Source organism: Fomitopsis serialis, assembly GCF_022376445.1.
Source record: "Fomitopsis serialis strain Sig1Antser10 chromosome Unknown B0H18scaffold_81, whole genome shotgun sequence".
Classification (NCBI taxonomy): Eukaryota; Fungi; Basidiomycota; class Agaricomycetes; order Polyporales; family Fomitopsidaceae; genus Fomitopsis; species Fomitopsis serialis.
In genome coordinates this window covers 162,938-180,833 of record NW_025955041.1, presented here as the reverse complement: position 1 = coordinate 180,833, position 17,896 = coordinate 162,938, and the positions used below count along the sequence as shown (strand labels likewise).

The 17,896-nt window shown below is 52.6% G+C and overlaps 6 protein-coding genes across 6 annotated transcripts; 3 read left to right on the top strand and 3 right to left on the bottom strand.

Annotated features, from left to right (window-relative positions):
* B0H18DRAFT_882237 (major facilitator superfamily domain-containing protein) lies at positions 1–765 on the bottom strand (the record flags this gene model as incomplete). Its single annotated transcript, XM_048040894.1, has 3 exons — positions 1–339; positions 393–611; positions 662–765. Coding segments are annotated over 3 exons (662 nt in total), but the record flags the coding sequence as incomplete, so codon positions are not given.
* Positions 766–1,971: 1,206 nt separating this feature from the next.
* On the bottom strand, positions 1,972–3,441 carry B0H18DRAFT_1122702 (uncharacterized protein; the record flags this gene model as incomplete). Its single annotated transcript, XM_048034556.1, has 12 exons — positions 1,972–2,119; positions 2,172–2,197; positions 2,252–2,292; positions 2,349–2,358; positions 2,413–2,529; positions 2,587–2,669; positions 2,726–2,857; positions 2,910–2,964; positions 3,017–3,022; positions 3,081–3,115; positions 3,170–3,319; positions 3,387–3,441. 12 exons carry the CDS (start codon positions 3,439–3,441, stop codon positions 1,972–1,974), a joined length of 858 nt encoding a protein of 285 aa, XP_047889379.1.
* Positions 3,442–6,487: 3,046 nt separating this feature from the next.
* On the top strand, positions 6,488–6,951 carry B0H18DRAFT_882157 (PIF1-like helicase-domain-containing protein; the record flags this gene model as incomplete). The annotated part of the gene is made up of 2 exons (XM_048040886.1): positions 6,488–6,569; positions 6,629–6,951. Coding segments are annotated over 2 exons (405 nt in total), but the record flags the coding sequence as incomplete, so codon positions are not given.
* A 41-nt stretch (positions 6,952–6,992) lies between these two features.
* Positions 6,993–7,933, top strand: B0H18DRAFT_882188 (uncharacterized protein; the record flags this gene model as incomplete). The annotated part of the gene is made up of 3 exons (XM_048040892.1): positions 6,993–7,320; positions 7,381–7,498; positions 7,558–7,933. 3 exons carry the CDS (start codon positions 6,993–6,995, stop codon positions 7,931–7,933), a joined length of 822 nt encoding a protein of 273 aa, XP_047889377.1.
* A 988-nt stretch (positions 7,934–8,921) lies between these two features.
* On the bottom strand, positions 8,922–15,416 carry B0H18DRAFT_882143 (multidrug resistance-associated ABC transporter; the record flags this gene model as incomplete). Its single annotated transcript, XM_048040884.1, has 31 exons — positions 8,922–9,047; positions 9,104–9,127; positions 9,182–9,314; positions 9,412–9,662; positions 9,720–9,845; positions 9,897–9,919; positions 9,971–10,034; positions 10,081–10,210; positions 10,330–10,384; positions 10,437–10,555; positions 10,605–10,707; positions 10,758–10,997; positions 11,051–11,112; positions 11,167–11,310; positions 11,371–11,539; positions 11,590–11,854; positions 11,905–12,057; positions 12,106–12,118; positions 12,174–12,261; positions 12,310–12,358; positions 12,406–12,515; positions 12,569–12,851; positions 12,914–12,954; positions 13,004–13,066; positions 13,118–13,172; positions 13,229–13,274; positions 13,328–13,463; positions 13,523–13,650; positions 13,707–13,770; positions 13,824–14,964; positions 15,018–15,416. 31 exons carry the CDS (start codon positions 15,414–15,416, stop codon positions 8,922–8,924), a joined length of 4,803 nt encoding a protein of 1,600 aa, XP_047889376.1.
* A 648-nt stretch (positions 15,417–16,064) lies between these two features.
* On the top strand, positions 16,065–17,710 carry B0H18DRAFT_656202 (uncharacterized protein). Its single transcript, XM_048038983.1, has 3 exons — positions 16,065–16,140; positions 16,202–17,010; positions 17,065–17,710. The coding sequence occupies exons 2-3, from the start codon at positions 16,203–16,205 to the stop codon at positions 17,526–17,528; spliced, it is 1,272 nt and encodes a 423-aa protein (XP_047889375.1). The 5' UTR covers positions 16,065–16,140; position 16,202; the 3' UTR covers positions 17,529–17,710.
* The last annotated feature ends 186 nt before the right edge of the window (positions 17,711–17,896 follow it).

Sequence of the window (17,896 nt, the reverse complement as noted above, 5' to 3'; positions counted from 1 at the left end):
TGTGGAGGACGGTCCTTTGCGCTGGGTAGCCGAGTGCGCATGACGAACTGAGCGAGCACGAGGAGCCCCAGTGTCAGGAATGCGGATGCTCGCACACCCCAGTGAAAGCCGGTCGAGCCATTGAATAGATGGTTTAGCATAATCGGATAGATGATGCCGCCACAGCCCGAGCCTGTCAGAACGAGGCCCAACGCCATTCCTCGCCGCCTCTTCCAGTAGTGTCCTTGCAAGGAAAGGGCAGGTACAAGCATGAGCCCGCCACCAATACCCATCCCAATCCCTTGCGCCAAGATGATCTGGTAGTACTTTGTGGGATCCGCGAGGGAGAGCATAAATAGACTGCGAGCGGCGTTAAGTATCGTCGTGCGGCCGGCATGCGATGTGTCACTGACCAGAACAGGTAGAGAACGCTACCGCCGAGGGTCAGCGCGCGGAAGTAGCCTGCGTCGAAGAGTCTGCCGGCAGGCAAGCCTAGGAAGAACAGGAAGAAGAGTTGCAAAGAACCAATCCAGCTGATATTGGACGATGTTGAGGCTCCCGCAAGCACATAGTAGTCCTGGTAGATACCGAACGAACTCGCATAGCCAAAGGTGCAGAATGAAATGAGCCAACTGCACAGATACGTGAGCTTGGTGTAGGCTCGATGATTCCAAATACGCACCCGCCAAGTATAGCCCCCCAGGCTTGTAGCCCGCCATCTGGAATGTCGTATACTGGCTGCGGAATCCCGACCTGGCTCTCAGCTTTTTCTTCCGCCAGCGCCATCGCTGAGTCGAGTTGGTCAATACGGGATGACTCTGTCGAAGCGCGGCTGTCATCTAAAGACACATGTATGTTCGTCGCTACATCCGAAGACATGGCACTCCAAGAAGAAAGGAGGGATTTTCAGAGAGTGCAGCTTCAACCTGAGCGATCCACTGGCAGTATTTGAGCCCTGCAAGGCAGTCTGGCGGACTACAGGAAAAGGGACAGAGCAGAATGAGAATGCAGGGGTTTCGGCGGCTCGCCGTGTTTGATACGGTGACCCCGACGTGCCCGTTATCCAGTGCAATTAAGTCTGGATCTGTTATAAAGACAATAGACATCATTCCGCATTGCGCGTTCTTGATCCACGGGTAGAGCTATGACAGCAAGCGCTCAAGAACAAGACACAGAGACACAGGCTCGGTTCGGCGGCTGATTGTCCGCCACTCGGACATGCATGATGATCAAAGCTGCGATGACAGCAGCGGCCACCCACCGAAGGCGCACCTTCTTGATACTTACCACCTTGATACGTACCACCTTCCCTGCAGCAATGAGGGAGTGCGCGAAGAAAACGCTGACATCGCATCACTTAGCCACTTCCCACCGGAGGGATGTTCTTGATACTTACCAGATTCGTCAAGGAAAATGTCACAGTGACCGCGATCGTGATCATAACACGCCGATGCGAGATTGGCCAGACAATTGGTACGCTCACAACGCACGGGGTTCTACATATCTAAGTGCGTTAACAACTTGACAGGAAGGTAGATTGTCTCCTCGCGGAGGTATGACCTCCACCAGCGTTGTTGCTATCGGGTGCCTGTGAACACTTGGTTGTATTTCCCCGAGGCCGGGACGCCCATACTAATCCTTCGTTTCCGCCGGTGGTTCCATTCAACGCAGCATCGTGGTCACGAGCAGAAAACTGTTCAGTGGTACTGTATTGTCCTGATCACCGAGGCATCCGAGCGATGGCTGCCGAGCAGTGGTCGAAAACAAAATGCATCGCCGGCGGCAGGTCTGCCTCAGCGCCTTGTTACTGCACATCTGCGGGCTGTGGTGTCTGGATGGATCGAGCACATGTTACAACGACGATGGTGAGTGAACCGGTGACGACCTGGACGCCGGCAGAAGGTACATAGTTAGGGCTGAAGAGGAGTGTAACGTACATCCATTAACTCGTACAAACGTGTAACATACCGTTAAATAATCATTGCAAAGTCATTACTTCAAGTCCATCTCCACTTCTTCGAAGACGAACACCTGCTGCGAGCCGGTAACAGTCTTCCATCCTTTCCGAGCATCCACTTCGACTTGTTTCAATGTCAGATAGAGTCGGAAGCTCAGAATCCCGTCCAGCGCCCACGTAATCCTAAGCACCCGTCAGAGAGATGTGATGATGCATGAAAATGTCTGGGACGTACAAAGGGGTAAGCAATGTCTGCGCCGTCTGATCCACGATGACGTTAGGTCTGTCTTTACAAGCGAATGGCTGGACACGCACCCCTCCAAAGATCGCAGGCATCAACCGCGCTAGCTGGAGAACTGCACCACCCCTCGTCAGCACAGCAGCCATCAGGTGTGTCACTCGACACACGAACCTGTGAAGACCTGGGCGAGGACACATAAGCGACATTCTCGTCATAAGAGCGCTCGCACACATACCAGCAGTGTCCACACTCCATCGCGGTATAGATTCTTGATGATCTCGAAATCGCGTTTCCGAGGCCTGTTCAAAGAGTTGATGACCAGGAGAATCATGACATAAATATAATACGCGAGCTGCATCATGACCGTCAGCTTCGCTTCTTCATGTCCCAGGCGCAAAGGAAAGCTTACCGTTCCTGCATATGCGCCTATGAGATACAGCGGTCTATGCGGCACTCCACACGCGTGGTAGACCTCGTTATATTGTGCGGTCGCTGCGAGGCATAGATGTCAGTTCGACTGACGGAAGAATCACAACAAATAGCGGTACCAGATGTTTGAATTGTAGAGACGACGGCAAACGCCACTGTGATGCCGTAAAATACGACAAACCCGCCTACTAGAGCTATAGTGATGATGCGCCGGTTGTCCCAGAGACCATAAATACGAAGAACCAATACAACTGAGGGTGTTCAGCACACACTGTGAGCGAGAACATAGCGGGTAGAACTGACATTGAATCGAAGCAGTGCTCAACAGTCCGTATGTCGCGATAAATCGGTTGAAGGCCTGACATCTGGGGGGACGAGTCAGAACGGGGGGCAAGCAGGTCCAGATTTACTAACAACTGGAATGCCGAATCAGTCAGCATTTGCACTCAAAATTCAAAGGGAGACGCAGCTCACAGAGTCACTGATGTTGGTCGAGATGCCGCTTACCACTGACAAGTAGCGTAAGAGTCGAACTGCAACCTGCGCATTGAAGATGTACGCACCGTATGCGATGAACAGCATACTGGCCTGCCTTCCGTACATATCAAGGAGGACGAGTATAGGCAGCGCTGACCATGGCTGTCGCCATATCAACTCGACCTCCTTCTCGAATACAAGTAGGCGTTCATAGAGCGTCAGTGTAACCGCGACCGCTAGGAATTGTCAAATGAGGAAACGCAATGAATTGCGGCGGTGGAAAGCAAACGACAGAGAACTCACCCGATAAATATTGGGTGGCCACCAAAGAATTGAGGTCGACCGCAGGAAGGGACATGAAGTCGAGATCGACAGGCGGCGGAGGAGCAGCTCACGCGCCTCTGCATTCCTATGTACTTAGGTGTATCCTCCCCATGTTAGCGCCGCGATGGTCAGTAATCACTGTGGTCAGATCCACCCGCATGGGCGGGCTACTTAGTATCCGAGGGGATGAGTGACAGAGCCAATGGTGACATGTGAGAGGCGCTGAAACGCGTCGATTCTCGGCGTAGGCTGTGATGCGCAACGATATGTAAGTTGGCTGTGCGCTTCAAGTTTCGCCACTGGTGCGGCCATGGCTAGGCACATTGAACCGGTCCGAGTCCGGGGTGGCAGGCGATGCTGTACTAGCAGCGCATGTCGGGCATGCAACAGACCAATCACTTTAAAGATGGCGCCCAGTGCGCGCTCTGGTGGTGCTCCTCGTGCATCGCTGTCCGCATCATGCGTCGACGTCAGTACTCGAACAACATAGGGTTCGATGATGTTGCCGTGACTCACATGAAAGGCGTACGTCGCTCAATAGACTTGCTGGGGGCTTTGATAGTGTGCTGGAGCAGCATTGATACCACTCTGGTTATCGGTGTCAAGTAGTAGTAGTGGCGGGAGAAGTTGTCGGGGTGGCGAAGCCCGCCGCGCCGCGTGTCCTGAACTAGAAAACGGCGCCCAGACTCTTGACACGTGTTTCGTTTCCTGCTTCAGACTGACCGTGGAACATTGAACGCGGCGGACAGCGTCCTTTCTCGTCCCCGCCCTCACAGAGGCTCTCATGCTGCTGACTACGCTTGGACCACGCAGCAATGAAGTTTATCGGCGAAACTCGGGCGTGGTTCAATTAATGAGGACAAGCATTCGGAGTAGCTCAGTTCTGTATGCGTGGGTGATTCACTGCAATTACTTCCGAAGTTGCGGTCGAAGTCGACAAGCAAAGCTAATCCCATGTAAGTACACGTAGTTTAACATATCCTCCGAATCATGAGTGCTCATGAGCTTACTCGCAGATATGATTTTGCACATCCGGGCCATGAATTGGCAGAGCTTATCGGCCTTAGGCCGGGTGTTCTTACTGCTGGCACTGCTGTATGTCAGATAATAATGTCACCGATTGTCAACAGGTTCAAGCCCTTTGTCAATCATTGCCTGTGAGTATTCAGGGGAGATGCATACGGGCTAAGTAGTATCGGATTGAAGTAGATCAATCTACCGCAGATAGTGGCGTTCCGCAAGTCGGGCTGTGCGGCCTGAGTGTGTGGCCCTTTGATGACAGTCTCATGGCAGTGGGTCAAATCTCCATGACTGGAATTACACGCTAACGCGGCGATTGAATTGAATTGATAAATTCATGTGAAGTTCATCCGTATACCATGTCTACAGATACAGTTCATCCAGAATATCGCGACTTGGTCGTGAGGCCGTCTCGACGTAAGTGTTCTGCTAGTGCCATCAACCTCGCCGGATGATTTTGCATGACGTTCTTCAGCAGAGCCCAGATGACAGTGTACGGAGCCGCATGACGGCTGAGATGCGGTCTCATACGTTTTTGCTGAGGCATAGGCTCCGGCGACCAGAACACTTGGGGATGCGGTATGGGGATGCGGCACAAAACACATGCCACCCACTGCTAGGTATGCCTTGCTTCTCCGCGACCCGGCTGTCGATTTGATACTGTTTTCTCGGCCGACATTCAAGTTGATTCACTGTGCCCTCTGCCCCGCCATGCTTGGACGTCACGCGTCAGCGCCGCCGTCTGAAAGTCTGACGCCTCTGGCACTGAAACCCGCATTCAGGCCAGTGAACTCTTCTGAGTGCCCGATTCTAATCCGTACCCAGTTACATTTAGGACTGGGCGTGCCATACAAGTTCCATCCGTCGTGTTACGCTACCCTGCCCGCAACTCCCCCAGGGGGTCCTTGCCGGCGTTTCCTACTAGCCATTGCTTCGCGGAGCTGTATGACATTCCCGCGGATCGCAGTGGTAGATCAATTGTACAATCACTGAGGATTTGAAGCCTGAGCCGACAGCTGTTCGTCACGACTACAATGATACCACGTAATACTTGCGCCGCCAGCAACTCGTCTTGGTCCTGATCACGGCCCGTCAATATTCTCACTATCAAGATCTGCGTTCTAATTTCTGGCACTTGCGCTGGAACTGAGACGGCTTCAAATGTTCGGATTCACGAGCATCGTTCGCCGCAAATTCTCGAGAACGACGTAAGCAACGGGTGCCACTGGCGGTACATACTGCATCTAGGTTTCGTTTTTTTCTCATATTTCAGACCCTGGCTTCTACGGCCAAAAGCGATGAGTTCCCGCTACGAGATACGCAAAGATTGGAAGTGAACCGGAGGAGGGCCTGCAAGTCAATTACGATATTGCCATATGAGGCAATGATGGGGCTTGGATCACCATCACGTGAAACCAGCGCGCGACGCGTCTTCTCGCGTGTCCTCAGGCGAGTTGTGGCACGCTGTGGCAACATGCCACCGGACATCAGACCTCGAGACTTCAAACTCCTTCGACGAAGCTAACCCATGGCGAAAAGTCAAGCCAAGTTCTACGCCGTGAAGAAAGGTAGACAAGGCCCTCAGATTTATACGTCCTGGGAAGAGGTAAGAAGGAAACGTACGTTCAACTTGTCCGGTTTGCATAGCTCAATATTCCCAATGTGCACAGACGAAGGAGAATGTAACTTTACGTCTCCGTGGCAATGGCAAGTCTGGTCTGATGATTTCGGTTATAAAGGTCTCCAGGTATCCGGGTGCAATCCACAAGAGCTTCAAGAGTCTCTCCCAGGCACAGGCGTGGCTTGGTACTGTCCCCGTCCCGCGGGAAGATACGGGTGAGGGTGATTACTCTTCAGCCCTTAGGAAAGGTTTCCATTATGCTCATGCTCGGTTTTAAGGCCAAATCAATAAGGTCACACCACAATTCTTTCCGGACCATGGTTTCGCCTCGAACAGCAAGACTGCTACAGTCGCTGACATAAATGAGGCCCGGGATGAATCGTCCGCGTCAACTACAGCAGACTTAGAGATTACTGTTTCCAAGACCGCGCTTGAGCCTAAGATTGTCCTATCACCCGAGCAGCGAGCAGTACTTGATCTCGTCAAGTCCGGACGGAATGTGTTCTTCACCGGTTCCGCCGGTACGTCCAGTACCTGTACACCACCTGTTATTGCACGTCTCACATGACATCCTAAATAGGTACAGGAAAGTCTGTTCTTTTGCGGGAGATTATCGAGCATTGCGGCGGTCGTCACTCAAACCCATTAGCCATTACTGCCGCCACAGGAATCGCGTCAGTCAACATCGGCGGTTGCACGTTACATTCGTGGGCCGGTATAGGACTTGGGAAGGAGAGTCAGGAGCAGATACTCGGAAAGCTCCTAGGTCAAGACAAATACTTGAGGCACAAGGAGCGGTTTATGCCTGATGGGCAACAGAGTCAAAACAGAGTCGTCTCAAGGTGGAAACAAGTCAGAACGCTCATCATTGACGAGAGTGAGTACAGATGCCTACCAATCTAATTCTGCGTCGCTCATAGTCTAGTATGTAGTCTCGATGATAGATGGCGACCTCTTTGACAAGTTGGTGTGTATCATGCATTCATGGCGATGTCAACGTGCATAACGATGGCCCCAGGAATTTATCGCCCGCGAATTGCGGAATAATTCTCGTCCCTTTGGCGGGATACAGGTATGCTCGTCGACACAGAGACAAGTATAGTAAACTGCTAAATTTTTATCAGTTGGTGCTGTCCGGTGACTTTTGCCAGCTCCCACCAGTTCCCGACAGGGATAAACAATCAGCCAAGTTTGCCTTCGACGCCAACTCATGGGATGCTTGCGTCGGACGGCCCGTCGTCCTCCACCGCGTCTTCCGACAGAAAGACCAGGGTAAGCGAGATTTTACTTTCTTCCCCAGTTTGGTCGCAGAGAAATGATGCTTCTCCGTAGCCTTCGTCGACATGTTGAATTCCATGCGATTCGGACACCTTACTCCACAGACGGTCACCGAGTTCAGGAAGCTCTCTCGCAAGGTTACATACACTGACGGTATCGATCCAACAGACCTGTAAGTAGCGGTTCCGTTCTCGGTTGGGTTCTATCACATCATTGACATTGGACTGCGAGGTTCCCGACACGAATAGAAGTCGACAACGCCAATAGCGCGCGCCTCGCACAGCTTCCTGACCCACATCCTCACACGTATCTCGCCATTGACAGACCAGGAAGGGACGAGAGAGGCAATGAGATCCCTTCAGAGAGGGCGAGAACGCTGCTAGATCGGCTGGTCGCGCCGAAGGAGCTTGTACTCAAGGTACTCCCTCGTTATAGTCTCAGCTCCACGGGAATCATGACGGCCCTTCTAGATCGGTGCTCAGGTTATGTTGATCAAGGTCAGTTGGCCTCGCAGGTATCCGTATCGAGTGAATGCATAATCAGCTTGTCAGAATCTCATTCAAGGCGAGCTGGTAAACGGGTCTGTCGGGCGAGTTGTTGCGTTTAGCACTCCTGGGGACGCCCGCGCCCGAGGCATGGACATCGCCCGGACGCAGCTCACAGACGGCAGTCGCGAGAAGATACCTGAAGAAGTGCTCGAGATCAAGCACCCGCTTCCGGTCGTCGAGTTCCCGGGCAAGCGGCGTACGCTTTGCGTCCCTGCGTCCTTTGAGGTCATCAACGCGGAGGGCAGAATAGAGGCCACGCGTGACCAGGTACGACTCCGCAATGTGCAGTCTGATTGATGAGCACGGGTGATTCATGGCTGTTCATGGGACAGATTCCGCTCATTCTGGCTTGGGCATTGAGCATTCACAAGTCTCAGGGACAAACACTACAACGTGTTCGCGTCAACCTCGGGCGTATCTTCGAGAAGGGACAAGGTCCGTCGTGAACTGATTCTTCGATGCTCGCTGAATTGACATCATGTGTAGCCTACGTCGCACTCTCCAGAGCGACAAGCATGGAGACCCTGGAAGTGCATGGGTTTGAGCCAACTAAGTCAGTCTTTTACGCCGTTCTGTCGTTGTCGTGCTGGCCAGTAAACTAACGACCTCGCAGGGTCATGGCGCATCCAAGGGTGCTTCAATGGACGAACCAAATGACGGGAGTCAACACAAGTCCACCAGAGGAGCTTGACGATGACAGAGAGTACTGGGATGAGTTCGGTTACGACTGAGGGCGACAGATGACCGCCACATTGTCTCAAGCATCCCGGATACAAGGGAGTCCATGGCACCGGGCCGCAATAAGACCCTGTAGTGTCACCCTCTGAGCTCCCACGGATCGACGACACAGTGAAGACGATGGTTTTTGTTATATCATTGCGCCGCTAGCTCTTCAAGAAGTCGTCTGTGGGACATCATACATCTTGCTTTACACAATTCAATGAGAAACCGCGGCTCTCCTTCGGCTACGGCGAAATAAAGATACAGTTCGTCTATGTCCATGATGAGTGCTCCCGACACCCACTAAAGCCAGATCACGACCTCTTTTCATGACGCGGAAGCGGTCCCTTCCGCCATGGCATACAGAGCCTCCTTGTCTCCGCTTTCATCTACTAATGCCTTGAGCAGACCCTTCGGTTTCTTGAGCAATTCCCCAGGACTGCCAAATTCAACCTGAAATTCTCATGTTAGACTCACATAGCATAGTAGTAAGCATCGTGTCGACTCACAACACGGCCGGCATCTAAGACCATCTACATAGACGTTGTCAGATATGATGGTCATATATTGATACAAAGAAGACATACGATTTTGTCTGCGTCCATGATCGTTTGTAAACGGTGAGCAATCGTGAGCAGTGTGACACCCTTATCCAATTCTCTCCGTAGAGATTCTTGGATTACAGTATCCGTCGCATAATCTAGAACAGACATCAGTGCGCTGTCCTAGTCCCATGAGCATTGAGACGTACCGATCGCAGAAGTTGCTGCAATAGAGTAAATGAGTGAAGAAACGTCGAGAACAGAAGTGGAACTACGCACCTTCATCAAGGATCAACAGCTTGCTCTGACGTACGATAGCTCTTGCCAACGCAAGGATCTGTCGTTGACCAACTGATAAATTGCTCCCGCCACTCGAAATCTGACTGTCAAGAGTGATACGTCCTTCATCCATTTCACTCTGTAGGTTGAAGAGCCCGGCGGCACGTAGGGCGTCATTCAGGACGGCGTCATCATGCTGGTCAAAGGGGTCGAGGTTTTGACGGAGCGTGCCACTGAGTAGCTCAGGCTAGTCGAGCACAACAAGTGAGTTTCGTCCGATCATGCGAGACCAGGACATACACACCACTTGAGGAATGATCGTAATGTTTGAACGCAACGCATCGAGATTGATCTCATCGGTTGCAAGCCCATCGTAGTAGACTTTGCCTTCCGTGAGGATGCATCGCAATAGCGAGAGTGTCAGTGAGCTCTATGTCTGCGCGTCAGTGTGTGCGTTTCTCGGCCAGCGTAGCCCACTAACCTTGCCGCTACCTGTGCGACCCACTACAACACACCATGAGCACTGCACGCATCATACGTTGATGCAACACTTACCGATGCCTACACGCTCGCCTGACTTCACTTCGAAAGATAGCTCGTGTAAGACGCGAGGGCCATCCTGCAATCCGTAAGACACTGATCTATTGACAAGTCATCTAGCTCACCGAAGAATAGCGAGAGGACAGTCTGTCCACCTTCAGTCCACCACTTGCTGGCCAGTATGCAGGGGGAACACCGTCAGCAGTTGGTTTTGGTTCTTGCTCTATGTGTACATATTGTTCGATGCGCTCCAAACTGGATAATAGTTCAGAGATTAATCGTGCACAGGTCATGAAGAGTTACCTGTTGCCTGTGGATCATGGACAAGCTCCAGCGAAAAGAAATGACGACTTGATGCTGCAGGCTCACCTGACACCTCGAATTCGTTGAAGATACGGACCCACCACAATATCATACCACTGAATCCAACTGCAACGGTGATCAATAATGATATGTGTCTCCGGAAACACAGGATACCGACCTGCCATGTTCAGTGAGAAACCAGTATTGGACGCATTGAAGGTGCTCCCGTACACAAGGTAGGCAGCAAGACCTGTGGAGAACAGAGCACCCAAAGCATCTATGCGAATGCAGATCCACCTGACACTGGTTTAGTCAAATGACGCGCATCCTGGAAAAACCCACAGACCGATTGAGATTATAAAATGTACGGGCAGCAATAGTCCATCGGTCGCTACGCGCGTATGACTCCTTCCTGAACCCTTCCTGCGCTCCGTACGCCCGAATGGAAGCTACACGCCGTATTAGAACAGAAATGGATGACAAATGAAAAGCCGCGTACTCAAACCAGCGATAGCAGCACCAAATTGCCCAAGCACGGGAGCTCGTGCATTGCTCATTTCGCGCTTCACCGATAACTGTGCCTTCATGTAGACCTGCCCGAGCCATCCACCGAGGATAGCAACAAACGCTCCGGGAAAGAGGAAGATGGGAGACATGATGATAACCGCTGCAAGTTTGCACAACATTGCCACGGTCAGTTCGACGACCGACCGGAAGTAGTCAGTGATAGGTCCGTCGACTGCAACCGTCATAAGCCTACACAGCCTATGCTTGATGAAGAATATTCAGTACCTGCTGCTATATCTTGCGTGCACCGTGTGATAATTCGAGATGTCGGTGTTATGTCAAGCCACCTAGGGATTATCTATAAGTCAAAGACGGGATTCGGGTGAGTGACCCTCGCTTACCTCAGAGTCGTACCGAGGACAGACTGGATGAGTGATACATGTATGGAGCGCGAGGCTCTCAGTGCGCCGTAGACATAGACGATGTAACCAATGCCGTAGAGGGTTGCCGCACAAAGCAGTAGGACACTATAGCCAGTCAAGTAGCTGTTGAGCCCACGATGTTAGCGAACTGGGTCGTATGAGGCAACAGACAAAACCACTAACAATGGCACATTGACCTCGGAAGGATCATGTTCCTCGTACTGTTGGGCCCAGTGACCGAGGAACCATATCTGGACAGTGTCACATAGCTGGGACAACACGAGCGTGCCGACACAAAGTAGCCAGAACGTGAATTGATGCCCACCGCCAAGACTGGAGAAGAACATTCTCACTGCTCGCCGTTAATGATGCTGCTGTAGGTAGTGATAGGATGGAACGCACATGCTGGCCAGCTCACATGCCCGACAGAAACTTCCTCGGAAAGGATGAGTTTTCCGTCCGACTTCTTGGGTTCCTCATTTGGTTGTTGATCGTCGACGGTGTGCTCAGCCTTCTCGATCTCCTTGTTCTCCTCTTCGATTTCCTTCGACAGTTCCTTGTCCTTAGCCAACACTTTCGACAACGTACCCTGACTGGCAATTCGGCCATCCGTACCAAGGGACACGACGAAGTCGGCGATTGGGCTGGCCATTGCCACATTATGCGTCTGAGAGCGTCTTTAGGCAGACTGTAGTTGTAGAAGACGACAACACTCACCACCAACAGCACAGTCCGACCACGAACGAGGTCTCCTTTGAAGCATTTGTCCACGATCCACTTGGCTGTATGCACGTCGAGAGCGGCCAAGACGTCATCAAGCAGCAGAATCTCTGCAGACGAATACACAGCGCGAGCGAGTGTAATGCGAGCCTAGACAAGGATGAGTCGCGTACATTGTTTGATCACAGACCTCATTACCTTCTGACCACCACTGAACAACAAATCTAATTAGCAATGAGGCAAACGCGTTAAGCGAGTAACTTTACCTCAGTGTCAGCCCCTTCTCGCCAACTTCAGTCTGGTCTCCGGCATCGAAAAGCGTAAGATCTCGTTTCAAGCCGCATTGGTCGATGACTGCCTAGTTGTCAATCCACCGTCAGAAAGTGAGTCCGAGTGTCTTACCCTTGTTGTAACGTTCCTTGTCATACGGGGCGCCAAACAGAATGTTATCCTGCGAAAATAGTCAACACGGTGTACCATCTTCTGTGATGAGCTTACTCTAATGGTCTCGTTCTGTACCCATGACTCCTGCGCCGCATACGCAACACCGCCGGTACGAGGCAGATGATAGTACGAGTCGGGTCCTGATGGGATGTAGTGCATCTCGCCTGTACAAACGTCAATGTCTCTTTGACATCTTATGCATCGATCTTGAACTCACCGAGTAGAGCCATCAAGAACGAAGTCTTCCCTGAGCCAGTAGGCCCAACAATGAGGTTGAAATGGCCACGTCTGAGCTGTAACTCGTCTTCAATTCGCAGCATGAAATTCCTTCGCGATCTACCAGGTGTGCCTGGTGATACCGGTGTTGATAGGCCATAATTCTCGTTCGCCCACGTGAACGAAGCATTGCGGATGCCGATGATGTCGCGAGTGACGAGCGTCTTAGGGATCAGGGCTTCGGCTTCATGCGAATCCGGAGAGAACTCATCGAGCAGCTCGGTCTGAAGAAAGGACACAGGTTTCGTCTACGGTGAGGAGGCTATGACGGGACTAGAGAACGCACCTTCTTCAGGAACTCATCTACACGATCGAGAGACACTTTCGCTATTGAACGGAGTTAGCGTGCATATGAAGGTACAATTGGTGTTCTTACCTCGAATCATGGCAGGAACCAAGGCGAAGACGCCGCTCAAGGTCTGTCTGAGCATATCGAAGACTGCACGTCCCCGTGAGCAAAATCGCGCATAGAGTAGTCTCACAGATTTACCTGACATAGTTGAGAACACCGCCGACGCTGTCAGCTCTTTCTTCATGATCAAGGTCTACAAGTATCATATATCAGTGCGGTTGTCGGGGGGGGGGACTGTACTTTACTTACGTATGCGATGAACGTGGCTATCATCGTAATCAAGGGAATGGCATAACTATATGCAAGGTCACCTCGCGATCACTAGGAGAGTGCAGAAAGGTGACGTACTTAAGGTTCGCATTGATGAGCCCCAACATCCTATACCTCCACTGGTAGTACAGCTCGTCCTCACGCTTCTCCGAGAGCTGCTGCACGACACGAGGCTCCCATCCAAACAGCTTGATCATGCGGATGACGTTCATAGCTAATTAATACATGAGATTAAAAGGCTCGGAACAAACCTTCGAGGAATAGAACGCTTACATTCAGTGACACTCTGCACGCGGAGATCCGTCTTCTTCATCTTTTCAATCTGGACGTTCTGGATCTTGCCGGCGACGTAGCCAGGGATCGGGAACAGGAGCACCATCGTCGCCATACCAGCAAATGCACTATGTGAGCATGTCTCAACACTCATGTCCGGCGCAGACCTTGAGATGTGACTGACCTCCAACCGAGAATAGAATACAAGAACCATATGCAGAGAGCGAGCTGCAAGGGGATCTCAATAACTTTCGTGCGGTCAGTCAAGCCATTCAATTGCCGCTCTTTTCAAACAGCTTACCGATGAACAAGAAGTCGCGTCCGTTGATAAGGTTGTCCAAGTCTGTTGTGACCAAGTTGTTAATCTTCCCAACGAGGTTACCGCCCGTCGCTTCTTCGCTCTTCTTCGGTTCCTCCTTCTTACCCTCCCCGATCGGGGAGGGCACCTTGGATTTGCTCTTGCCTTTGTTGTTGGTCGACGTGGAACCAACGCTGATGGTGCTCGCGCGTACCGTCTCGTCTTCGCTGCTCGTCGGACTGTGGTTCTCGCCTTCAGTGGGGCCCAGCGAATCCACGCCTTCCGTCTCAGCGATAGATCCATTGTCCGGGGTGCCGACAGCAGTAGTGACAGTGCTATTTGCGGGCGAGTCGGCTACCTCGGCCTTCATCCGGATACGCAGCGAGTGCTCGAAGAGGAGCTGCGTGATGATACTCGTCGTGCGCACGAGCATACGCGTGGTCGTGAAGATGTAAACCTGGAGGGCGATCGAGCCAACCATTGGGCCGACGAACAGCCACGAGATCCACACCCACGGACGCACGACCGCGCCCTCGCCGTCCGTCTCGAGGTAGTGCAGGAGGTTCCTGATCCCGAGCGGGCTCGCGAAGGACGTAACCACCTGGATGGTCAGCGTGATCGCAAGCACAATGTACTCCGTGCGAAACACGGCCATCAGCCCGAAGAACATATGCCGCTGCTTCGTCACTTGGAACGGGTCGAGCCGCTTGAAGCTGCGCTTGACGAGATGCTTCGCGCTGTCGTAGTCGGCGAGCGGCGGGAGCTTCTCGATGGGCAGGTGCGGGACCTTGTACGCCTCGAAGACGGTCGGGTCTAGCCACAGGAACAGCATCGTCGAGAGCAGCGACGCCGTTTGCTCCGGGATCGGCTTCCAGGCATCCTTGGGGTCAGCGGGTGTGTACTGCCGAGGGACAAGCAGCGGCACCACTACGCCCGCAACAGTGAGTAGAGCAAACTTTCCCCATAGGAGTGCGCCTTCCGCTCCGTCTATCGGCTGAAGAGTGTAGGTCGCAAGAGGCCAAATGTCGCGGTAGACAAACACGATCCATGTGAAAGCCAGCACTAGGGCCAAGTGATGCGTTGCGAGCTTAGCGGATCTCGCGTTGACTGCGACAGAGAGTATGCCGAGAAGCGACGAGTAGCCCTGAAGGTGTGCGCGTCAGCTAGAACATATGCACTTTCGCTCGGGGCACTCACATATGTCAAGCAGAGTGCAACGTGCGGCAAGACCTTGGAGTTCAAAGGCGAGGAGACTTGGCGAGAAGTAAAGACCGCGGTGAGGATGGATAAGGCAAGGAGGGCAAGCGTGCACAGGAGACGCAGAACACGGTAAGCGAATATGACCGGTCCACCGTATTGAGCCATATGTTGTGAGACAACGGACAAATGCTGTTGTTCCCCAACAGCATCGTCTACGTTTTCATCCTCTATCTCGTCTGCTGAGTCGTTCTCCGAGATCGCAAGCCTCTTGTACAACTTCTTCACGGGTTCCGAGTGCGCGATTAGCTGGAGGAGCAATACGAGCAGCGAGGCTGTCGCCGCATATCCGGGGAAGACGAGGGTGTTGGCGAAGACCGTTCTGCGCTCGTTGTACATTAGACTTGTCTCGACAACGACGAATATGCCACGTACTTTGCATCCTCTATCTGCAGCACACTCAGGCTTGCCGAAGTGAATGGCCTACTAAAGCTCGATCCCTGTTCCAGGTAGAGCTGAGACGAGTCCCAAGTCGACTGCCAGAGGCTGGCCAGATATCTCTGGCTTTCCATTGCCGCCTACGAGAGGACTGAAGCTCAGGGTATGGAACGGCCTTGCGTGTGCGCCTGGCCCTGAGTGGGGTACATGAACGGGCGCTTCGAGTCAACGGCAGCGGCAGCGGCGGGCAAGCGGCGGACCTGATTTGACAATTGAGAAAATCATTACCCTGGCAGTTGCACGCGGTTCGTTATCGCCGCTCTGAGATCCGCGGGCATTATGGTTGTGATGCCGGGTGTCTTCTGCAATGAGATGGTGGGGTTCCCTACGCAAATTAAAATATATTCGAAGGAGTATTGGGTGCAAGAGTACGCTGCAGTACTGAGAAGCCGGCTCCTGGGCCTCGATGGCAGGTAGTTTGGATGCAGTGTGCCCGATCTTATCGGAGAACTGCTCAGATCCTTTGTCCCGATCTCATCATGTGCCTTGCCGCCCTCGGGAGCAACTCCGACTTGAGATCGGGCAGGGATCGGGAGTCGCACTGTCGCACGCGTCGTTTCCTCACTCGGCTCACTGTGACCCAGTCGAAACGCAGTGTATACAAGACACCGTTTCATACGTCCAAGTAGGTCAATGCCGCGTTACCACAGGTGTGCAAACCTCTGACCCCGCCTGCTTATGCATAGCATGCTTCCCGGGCTACCGGTAGAATTGCACGAACGCATACTCGAACACCTCCAGGACGAGCGGCGAACCCTACGGATGTGTAGCTTGACTTGCCGTGCATGGGTTTTCTTCGCACAACGCCACCTTTTCCGCAAGGTCCGCATCGAGAGGCGTCCTGACTCCTCCGCATTCTTAGCGGTTTTGCAAGCATCGACCACCGGAATCGCAGACCATGTCCGCGAGCTCAACTTGCTGGGCGTTCTCTTCACTACCAACGGCCTTCCCCCTCCCGAATTGCAACATATCATCCGCCTCCTCGTGAATCTTGAGACCCTATCTATCGAAGCCGTCGATTGGCCTCGCGCGATGGACATCATGGAGTATTCACGTATCGCGTCGCATTCCCTCAGCGACGCGGTTGCTTTCCTATTTCCAGCGCCGACTCTCAAAGCCCTACGACTATGGAATGTTCACTTCGAATCAGCCAATGATCTACTTCATCTGCTCGTCGCCTTTCCTTCCCTGTCCAGTGTCCGACTGGTGAACGTGAGCTTGAACAACGTCCCGGAGAGGCTTGCTCAGAGTGATGGTGATGCACATCGCCTTCGTATCGAAGGTTTGTATGTAGAAAATTACACGACCGACGGCATACTGGTGCTGTTCGTGGATAGGCTGTTGAAGCCTCCCTTCGAGACGCATCTCCGGAGGATCGAATGGGACATCGACTACCGCGTGGGTCCGTATGATGCCGGCGCGCCTGTTCTGCTAGAGGCGGTGCGTGTCTCAGTAGGCTCCTTGGAGTCATGCGACGTCAAGTTCGACGATGACAGTAAGTCTGCTGCTCAATATGTCGCTCGTATGGCTCTGACACTAGTCTTTGTAGCTTGGCTTCGGGATCTAGACATATCGAGACACCGCAAGCTGGCCAGCCTTGCCCTCGGTCTGCGTTGTACTGACGGGCTCTTCGGCGCGACGCAGGTCGACAAGTACACCAACTTGCCAGAATTTCTGACCACACTCAACGCCCCTTACCTGCGCCGTCTGCAACTGTCTTTTACGCTCCTGAGCACGCGACCTTCTTGTAACCATCTTCCTTGGCAGCGCATGGACGACGCTCTTGTCTCATTGCACAAGAAACACCCGTCCCTCGCGCTTAACTTTCGGGTTACTGTCTTGATGCGGCCGTGCGAACGAGGCGATGTCATCCCGTTGTTCGTTGGACGGTTCCCGGCTACAGTAGCCAACTCAGTCCCAGTGAGCGTGGATGTCTGTCTGATCGATTGCGGTGACAGCACTGGGCATCTAACGTATGTAGAGCAACATATGTGGTCCGAGCCGCTGCAGTAACTACCTTTGTGGTATAACTTCGAGTCACCAACTGCGACAGAAGTCGTAGTGTGCTACGAATGGTACTAGTAGGACTTATGTTGATGTCGAAGTGCTTATGCATTGCAATTATATCGACAACTTGCACCTATGTACTACGGAGCAATTGCCATTCACGTGAATTGAGCGAGATCGACTTTTGATGACGCTAGGTGCTGGAGTTTCCTTTTCGCAAAGCAAGAGGTTACGACGGAGAGAGCTCGATGAGCTTGTAAAATACATTCCGTGTACCACAGTCTACCACTTCAGCTATTTGGTGATACACAATCATACACCTGAGTTTAATTGAATTACATCACGATGTCGAGAGCGACATTGTTGGATGCAAA

What these genes read in the sequence shown, in the direction of transcription:
- B0H18DRAFT_656202 (XM_048038983.1), top strand. Translation starts at nt 16,203, where the DNA reads ATGCTTCCCGGGCTACCGGTAGAATTGCACGAACGCATACTCGAACAC. An exon ending in CGTCAAGTTCGACGATGACA is followed by an intron (nt 17,011 to 17,064) that starts GTAAGTCTGCTG and finishes TAGTCTTTGTAG; the next exon opens with CTTGGCTTCGGGATCTAGAC.